General features: G+C 42.7%; 1 protein-coding gene across 1 annotated transcript; it reads right to left on the minus strand.

Annotated features, from left to right (window-relative positions):
* Window positions 1-763: 763 nt before the first annotated feature.
* On the minus strand, window positions 764-5311 carry GUCA2B (guanylate cyclase activator 2B). Its single transcript, XM_075029253.1, has 3 exons — window positions 5096-5311; window positions 1887-2076; window positions 764-979 (listed from the first exon to the last, which is right to left on the minus strand). The coding sequence occupies exons 1-3, from the start codon at window positions 5168-5170 to the stop codon at window positions 915-917; spliced, it is 330 nt and encodes a 109-aa protein (XP_074885354.1). The 5' UTR covers window positions 5171-5311; the 3' UTR covers window positions 764-914.
* Between the last annotated feature and the right edge of the window lie 3630 nt (window positions 5312-8941).

The following is an 8941-nucleotide window of genomic DNA, read 5'->3' on the forward strand; positions in this document are numbered from 1 at the left end:
CAAGGAGGCAAGCAGACTATCACAAAAAGAACTCAGCTCAAAACCCAACAAAACCATAAGCCAAAATCCCAAATTATTACTAGCTTTTATTTCATATATAGCATATAAACAGGGGCAGATCCTTTCTTCACAATCTTTCCACCAATAAATAAAAACACAAGGCAATATTTTAATTTCAAAGTGATTCCAGCATTGCAGTTTGGACTTCCTTTCTCCCAAACAGAGCTTAATGAACATGAAAATCTGCCAAAAGAAGGGAACTTCCATACAACTATTTAGAAAGTGTTCCTGCGCTTCTCTGCATCCATTCCCTAAATTGGCAACAATTAGTACAAGTAACAGGCTGAGAAATTTCTGGTTATGAAAGTGTTGCTAAACACCAGGAACTTGTGCCCAAGTTACCTGCTGCAGTTCTGTTACAAACATACACATGACACATGCAGACCTACAGGAAGTGAGACAGTTATCCAACACACTGGAAAGCATGGGCTGGAAAAGATAACCCCATGCTGTGGGGTGTTATGTGTAGGGGAGTCCAAATCACAGGCAGATTTAGATATTAAAAAGACTGCAGGAGACTGCTCAGTTTCACCCATCATGTTCCAATCAAGACCTAATAGTGGAAAATGAACCTGTGCCCAGGACATTTTCGTTCCAGTGTGACACAACTCATGCAGAACTGAAACCTCTCAGATGAGGTTTACGGTCTCCTTGTTGCCCTAACTGCACTGCCGGTGGCATCTGATCTGACTATTTCAGCACTACCCCTGGCATGTCTATATGAGCTAGCAGCTCCTGTTTTACTGTGGTGAAGATGGAGCCCAAATATTGATTTGTGAAAGTACGTGATCTTGCAGTAGGAATGCACAAACTTCCTGACTTGACACATCTTCTTTGGATTGTTTCATCTTTATTCAAAAGCAACCAGCGCAGGCAGCATTGGCACAGATTTCACACAAATCATCTTGGACAGCCAGGCCTGTTTGTTAGAGAGAAAAAAGAGGGTTTCAATTAGATGGCAAGAGAATTTCTTAGAGAGCAGAACCAAACATCAAGGGATTTGGAGACTCCTTTCCATTACTGTTTTACAAGTTTTAATGTTTCCTGAAGTTATTACTGGTATAAGTAAAATTAGTTCTTAGCTTAAAGAATGAAATCAAACCTGAATTCATTGGGGAAACAATGGGAACATGAGAGAGCAAGAGAACAATAGGACATCTTGTGCGAGAATGCTGGGGATGTGGCTCGTATAATCACAACTTTCATTATAATGGTAGTGTTTCTTCCTAAAGTGTCCATTGTGTTGGACAATGCAACATAATGGTTATGCATAACAATGGTTATGCAACATAATAAAATAAATAAGTAGACACTGTAGCAGACAGTTCACGAATCACTATGTGTGTCTTGGAGACAGACCATGCCGAAGACCTCATTTACATCTCACACCTCTTTTAGGCTACTTGGAAAAACACCTTCTTCTACATTGATTAGAGAGAGCAATCAGACCTGGCTACAACTTGTAGTTAGCTAGAACTGAGTGATATAACCCTGCTTTTCCTGTAAGCCAGAGATGATCATGGGCACTCTCACTTTAAGACATGTAAGTTGGTGTGCAACTACTTGGAGGAAGCTTTTTCATGGCTACAGCACCCTGATCTGTAAAGGCTACAGCTAAACGCAACACAGCAGGAATTTTCTCACAGGGGGCTCACAGCTAATGTAGTCCAACCCTTGCAGGAGGGGTAGTAGAAAGGCAGTGTGGACTCTCTCAGCTACTTTAGAAGTGACAGAACAGTAATTATGCTTCTTTGCCTGCTGCTATTTGAATGTTTAAGGTTGAAAAGTGTGATAAAAATGGCAACTATGCAATATGAGCCACATACTCAGCCTCTCAAAAATCATAGATGCATCTTCTCTTTTGCACACAGATTGGAACTCCTCAGGGAGATCTTTTTCATCACATGGAGAATAGCTAGCCATTGAAACCACCATGCGAGGGTTAATGTGTGTGTTCTCATCCATAAGCTCCTTTAGCTTCTTCACGGACTCAAGGGAGAATTTCAAGTCTCCATCCTATGTAGACAGAACCAGAAAAAAAAGGCATTAGGAAGTCAGTCCTTAGGGAAATCCATTCCATTCCATTTCAACCATGAGTTCTCCCAAAAACCATACTACAGGGAAAAGACAGTGTTAAAACAAAGCCTTGATAAAATTGGTACTGATTGAAGGCAAAATGATCAGCTCTTCAAGGTGAAGACCTTTTGGAGCAGCACTGAGATCTGGCTGGCTAGTCAGGGCTTTCGTTATGTGTCACGGTGGACGGAGACAGAATTACTACTTTTCTCTATTTTCACTCCCATGAGAGAGACCCATAAAATCTGGGGTCAAAAGATACAGGCTGGGAATCTTCAGCCTAGAAAGAGATCACTGGGCAATATGTGGTAGAGATTTACAAAATCATGAGTTGAATGGGTGTAAATGGGAATTTATTTTGTTCACTCTTCTAATACACCAGTGAAGAACTTCAAGTGTTGGCTGTCATGTGGCAGGCTCTAACCACACAAAAGCAGATATTCCTTCACATTACACATTGTTAAGAGCTGAAAAGCCTCACTCCAAGGTACTGTGACAAGTTTCCATGAACTTAAAACTTGTCCACACAATTAATGGAACACAAGTTGCAGCATAAATACAATGCTTCTGACTCAAAGCTCACACCAAAAGCTTCAGGAGGCCAGGAGAGCATTCTGGGAAATATTACTCCATGCTGTAGATTGCTAGAACCTGTGTATCTGTTAATGGCCATTCCCTCAGTTTTGAGTGAATCCCACTGTTGAGGTCATAAACTTAAATTGCACATGTTGCAATTATTAAGCTAGGTGCATAAAGTCTGTGTATGTCTGCAGATAACCAGAGTCTGGCCTAGAAGAGAAATAAGCATTTTCAAATTGATCTTTAGCATGTGATTTAACCTCATTTAATGACAAACATGTAGTCAGTAGGATGATCAAGTAACACCTACTCATTCAAAGAAATAAGTGAAGTGACTCTGATACAGCATGAGACCAAATACTGCTGCTTGGTTCATAGTCTCATGAGTCCAGTGTTGAATAGTGTGATATGGCGGGGGGCAGGGTGGGGGAGTTGGTTTTGGTTTGTGGGGTTTTTTTACAGAATCACAGAATTTTGGTGTTAAAGAATTAAAAAAACCCAACCAGATAAACTCTGGACATACATTTACTTAACAAAGTCAAACTCTTTTCTACTTGCAATCAATTTGTGATTTTACTTGGTTTAATTTATTAGTCATGGTTGCCTATGAAAAATTAACTTTTCCTGTATAAATGTAGTTCTGGATTCAGATATTGGTCATAGACCTCAAAAGCATAAAACAGAGAACTAAAAAAGGATGGATTTCTACAGGTGCAATTTCAGAGAAACCAGAAGGTAGGAATGAACCCCAAGATGTATATGTTCTGGTGACAAAAAACAACAAAGGAACAACAAAAAAAAACCAACACCCTCCCACCTCAGATGAGAAAGATGTATTAGAGAGAGCTCAATCTGAGCAGCATCTTTTCTCCAAGGTTAAAGTGCATACTGTGTTGCTGAACTAAGAGATTTTATCACAGAAATAGTGCAGGCCAGAACAATCCATCTCTGTAGTTTTTCTGGTTTTATTCCACACCTAGTAAACCATCTTCCTCCAGTATCCATTATATTAATTCAAGATCTGTGATGGAAAGTGTTGAGATAGTGACACTCAGTCTTTTAAAACATGATATGAAGTCAAACAAACTTCACTTCTGCTTTGCAGAACATTTTGTTAAACTAACAACTTCGGGCATATTACAGGAGAGGGAAGGGAAGTGTCAGGAAGAATTTCAGAGAACAAGAGCATAAGCCACCTTTGTGCACTGAGTAATTAGTCAGACTTTAGGGACCTTAAGTAGTCCAAGTGAAAGGAGTGCAACACGCATGCACAGTACACCACACATATATTCAGGAAAATACAGATTTAATGATTAATGAGATAAGTATTCAAACTACAAAGAGGAGCCAAAACTCCAGAGCTGCACTTTCTACATTTTTACTCAACCTAGAAACAGCTATTCTCATTTAGTTAATTTTTTATGCCTCAAAGTGGAAAACTGGGATTTTTTTTTATTAAATAGGAAGCTATCTGTTCCCCTGGAGGCTCTAAATGTTAAAGAATGATTTGGAAGAAAGGAATAGCTTAAACCTGCTATCTTTGAATATCTATGACATCCAAAGGAGAAAAAGAGGATATTTCAAGGCACAAAGATAGTACCTTATCCCTGGAAACCTACTGCACACATATAGAGAGAGTCAATAATTGTTTAAGAAATATTCGTTCTCTTGGTACTCTGAGGAAGTTATTTACATTGCAATCAAATTGAAACATCCCAAACTGTTACTAAGGATGAGTGCAGACAGATCTGACACACTCCCAAGTACAGACAAGAGCACTGAAGTACCTTAACTGCTTCCATGTTGCATGTAGTATCAGTCATAGGTGCTGTGTATTTTGGAAAATTTGGTATAGCCTCCTCTAATAGCTTATCTGCCTATTACTATTTCATTGGATCTAGCTAAGAATTTCTTTCACCTTTTTTTTTTTCATATGTGATATGTGTGTAGGCTCCATCACATAAGCTTGTAGAGCATTTTCATAAAGAACTTCCTAGAAGCAGGTGAGAAAAGACAACTTCTTTTTTGTACATCATTCTATAAAGTTAGAGGTGTCCCCAGTTCTTCCAGCTTCACAACACATGCAGTTATGTGCAAAAAAACCCTCTGGAAATGCAATGCCTCAGTCAGCAAGGGATTTCAGAGCAGTGATATGGCTGGTGAAGTTAATTAAACTGCAGCAGCATGTTAGTAATAAATGAAGCATTTTACAGAAAGAAAAACTGAACCATAGGGAGATGAAGTTGGATACCAAGCCAGAGCAAAGCAAACATTCATGTCTATTAGTTTAGGTCAAGATTCCTGTTGCAGCCACACTTCACATAATATCAGTACTTTGTTGAACTTGTAATACCAGCAAATCAAAGAGAAGAAAACTCACCTGAACGTAGACTGCCTGAGAGCTGTGCACCAGTAAAAGGACTGCAAGGACTGCAAAGGAAAGAAAGCCTTTCATAGTGTCTGCAAAGTATAGCCTTTCCTAACCTGAATATATTTTATTTTCTCTGGCTTTGGTCTTTCTCTGTCTTTCTTTTGTGTCTCTCAGACTCTCTCTCTTCTTCTTAGCACTCAGACCGCCTAGCCGTCAGAGCTCTATGCTCCCAGTGCAAAGCTGGAGCTTTATAAAGACTTCACACAGAATTTGCAAGGTTATCCATTAATCTAAACTCTTTATTGACATATAATAAACCCTCAGTATACTATCAGTTATCTACTCATTAGCAGAGTAGGCCAGTCACGCCCAAGCAGATCCTGGGGTTTATGAGTCCCTCCCACATTGAGAAACTGGCCATGACACAGGCAGGCAAAACATTCCAGCCTACAATAAATAAATGGTGGAGGCTGATCTAACACAACATCTGAAACTCAGTCTCCATATGGCAAATGTACTCAGGTTTCTGGCCACTTCCTGCAGAGCTATGAGAAAGAAAGAGATTTGGAAGGAGACAGATAGAAAAAAAAATTGATCTCTTGCACTGATTGCTGGCCAGTCAGTTCCCTCTTCTGGGGACTCCAGGTACTAAGACAGTAACAATGGAACGAGGCAGATAAACACAGGCTATGCCTGCATACAACCAGATATGCCTTTTGCAGCACCTAATTAAAATGCACACATTAAAAGGCACGGGGATTGTCATTAAGGGTAAAGGCTGCCATGAATCAAATCTATTTCTCTGTGACTTTCAGTCTTATCCAGAAACATGGTAATGTCACATAGATGGAGAAGCATCAATATGCCTCACTCAGCTCAGTTCTGCCCATCAAGCTCAGGTCCTTTAATCTGTAAATGATTTCTGGCATATTGTGTCTTTGGACTAACAACAGACATCAATCAATCTTCCTGATACCAGCAGAACAGAGGAAGGCAACAGTCAGCCACTAAGCAACTTTCTCAAATCTCAGCAATGTTTTATGCTGGCAAAGGCTGTAATTCTTACTGTATTCCAATCTATTGCTAAGATTACAGTGACAACCACCATGCTGCTTCATATAAAATTCCAGAAACTAAAGCTGCCTGGAGTTCCCAGGCAGTGGGCTTGTAGGGAGAGAATGGGACTTCTCTGGTTCAGCATACTCAAAAAATTTCAGCAAAGCTGAAGCTACCCCTCAGCTGACAGTGCTGACTGCTTACCGATAGATTTTGCTTCTCTGCTCTCCACCAGTGCAGTCTACTCCTCATCGACGAAATTTGAACCCCTTGAAGCATCTTTATTACTACAAAATGAGCTTGCTTTCTCTGCTGTTATGCTTTCTCTGCTTTCTGTGCTGCCATGGCCAACAGCCAACACACTTACAACTCCAGAAAAACTCATGCCTGTGCCCTTAATTATTCCAGTATGGCTCCAGGGTATAACAGCAGCGGGTATAGCAACAATCTCCTAGAAACTTTGCAGAGGTGTCACAAGACATGCCTAGAATCCAGTTAGGTGAAGCTGAGGGTAAGAAAGCAATTAAATGTAAGGAATAAAAAGGTATACTGAGAGGCATGAAAAAGGCGATTGAAACCCTGCCTCCCATTACATACTTGGTTCCCAAAACTACTGGGTCAGGACACCTGTCGGAGCACGGACTACCACTTTTCATCAGTGTCATGCTTGACATGCTGATGGCATGCCATAGTGGAAAATCCCAGTGCTTCTGATGGGACTGCATTTCTGACAGTAGAGAGGTACACACTCTCTCCTCCACCTTCTTTTAAAAACCTTCAGAGAGAATTATGGCTAGCTCATACTTTTTTTTACTACTTTATATAAGAGTTATGTGAAGCTCTGATACCAGTTTTGATCCATTACTTCACACCCCTCATTTCTGTCTTGTTTAGGCAATATTAACATACCAGTCAAGTTAAACCCTTGAGAGGCACTGTTGCACTTCGCTGCCTGGATTCATCCAGTCCACCTATAAGTTTTGAAACACGAACATTTTTCCAAGTACTTGGAAGAAAAGGACTCCCTATCAAAACTCAGATCATGTGTCTCCCCTGTTTGGTACTGCGTTTCTAATTAATGGGAATCACTTATGCTTTAGAGGAAATGGGGTCTTTGCTCAGAATAGTTGTCAAAAGCCTTCAGTGGTGTCTTAAGAGGGCTCTGAAGCGGCATCCCCCCAGGCGTGGCCAGGGATGATGGGAGCACATATCTAAGCAGATAGGATCTTTAAGAAATAGAGAGGAACCTAACACATCTAGTCACCTCCAAGAATGACTTTTTTGAGGCTGTGCCTTTGAATTAAAAGGTCTACAGCCAGCACAAATCTGGAACTAAGCCTCTAAATGCTTTTTGTGCTCAATCTGTAGCCACCCTGAATTTATCCATGAGAAGAGTGAGAGCTGAAGAGAAAGAGCTACAAGAAGGTTTTTGATACCAGGTGAATCTTTAAGTATGCTGAAAAGACAAACAGTGTGTCTGCATCTTTGTTTTTACTGGAGGACCCCCAAAATGGACACAGCACTCCAGATGCGGCCTCACCAGCACTAATAGAGGGGAGGGATCACCCCCCACAACATCCTGGCCAAGCTCTTCCTAATGCAGCCCTTGGCCTTCCCTGCCACAAGGGCATGTTGGTGGCTCATGTTCAACTTGAGCCCACCAAGACCAAGTTGCTGTAAAGCTGCTGGCCAGCCCCCAGCTTCTACTGCTGTATGGGGCTATTCCTCACCAGGAGCAGGACTTTGCATTTCCTTTCGTTGAAGAGGACAAGACTTCTGGCAGCCCATTTCTCCAGCCTGGGCACTCCTTCTGCGGCGGCACATTCCTCCCTTGCCCAGGCAGCAGCCCCTGGGAAGGACTGTCTGTTCCTGACAGCTGGGTGGCAGAAGAGCAGCGGGTTCCTGAGGCCGTGCCCCTGAGTCAGACCTGCCTTCCAGCCCCAGGGAGATGTCCACAGGCAGAACAGGGTCAGACAGGGACAGAGGTGGGTTCCTCTGGGGTTTGGCCTCTCCTCTCCCAGGTCTCGGTCCCCAGCTTATGGGTCTGGGCTTGCAGGGCAGGGGGTGTCTCAGAGACTGCAGAAAGCCTCCAAGACCAGACCTGGTGCATAGGAGTTCTCTGCCCTTCTCTCTGTACATCCAGTTGAACACCTTTTGGTTTCTCCTTCAGCTTTGTGAAGAATATGGAGCTCTGAGACCCCAATAAAAAGCACAAGGACATCCTGGCAATGCTGTAATCCTCCCTAAGATGCCAAATAAAGACACCAAAGGGCTGCTCCCAGCTTCAGTCCCCAACCTGTACCTGGCAGGACATTCACTGGCAGGTCTTTGGAAAGGATGGGCTGTTAAAGATCCCGTGCGCTGGCTCATCCTCATTAAAAGCAACCTGCATGCATGCTGCCATCCATCCCCAGCACCCCTCAGAGTGAATGGGCACACATAGCTCAGCCCAGTCTTACCTAAAGTGGGAGCAGAGCAGCTCGGAGAGGAGGAGACACAAGCATGCAAGAAGGGAGAGTAGGGGAAGGCAGTGCCCAGCAAGGTGGACGGAGGGCATCTGGGCACCCAGGGGTAAGAATCAAGGCTGCCTTGGCTTGCCCAGAGGGGAAAGAGAAGCCTGCAGGGGTACAGGGGATATAGGATTGGAGCCAGAGGGCAATGGAGGAGAGCTGCGCAGTGGGCAATGGAAACAGAGAAGGGGTGAGCATGCTGGGAGGGAAAGACAGGAGATCTGTGCTGTGGCCATAGGAAATGGAAGGCATGTGAGCATCCCGGGAGGGAGTAGAGGCTATCCCAGCA

The sequence above is a fragment of the Buteo buteo genome, chromosome 5, assembly GCF_964188355.1.
Source record: "Buteo buteo chromosome 5, bButBut1.hap1.1, whole genome shotgun sequence".
Lineage (NCBI taxonomy): Eukaryota > Metazoa > Chordata > Aves > Accipitriformes > Accipitridae > Buteo > Buteo buteo.

Bases quoted from the DNA above. Each gene is read 5' to 3' on its own strand.
- GUCA2B (XM_075029253.1), bottom strand. From the start codon at position 5,170: ATGAAAGGCTTTCTTTCCTTTGCAGTCCTTGCAGTCCTTTTACTGGTG. The intron at 2,077-5,095 runs GTGAGTTTTCTT...CTGTCTACATAG, and splicing joins CTCAGGCAGTCTACGTTCAG to GATGGAGACTTGAAATTCTC. The intron at 980-1,886 runs GTATGTGGCTCA...TCTAACAAACAG, and splicing joins TATGATTTTTGAGAGGCTGA to GCCTGGCTGTCCAAGATGAT.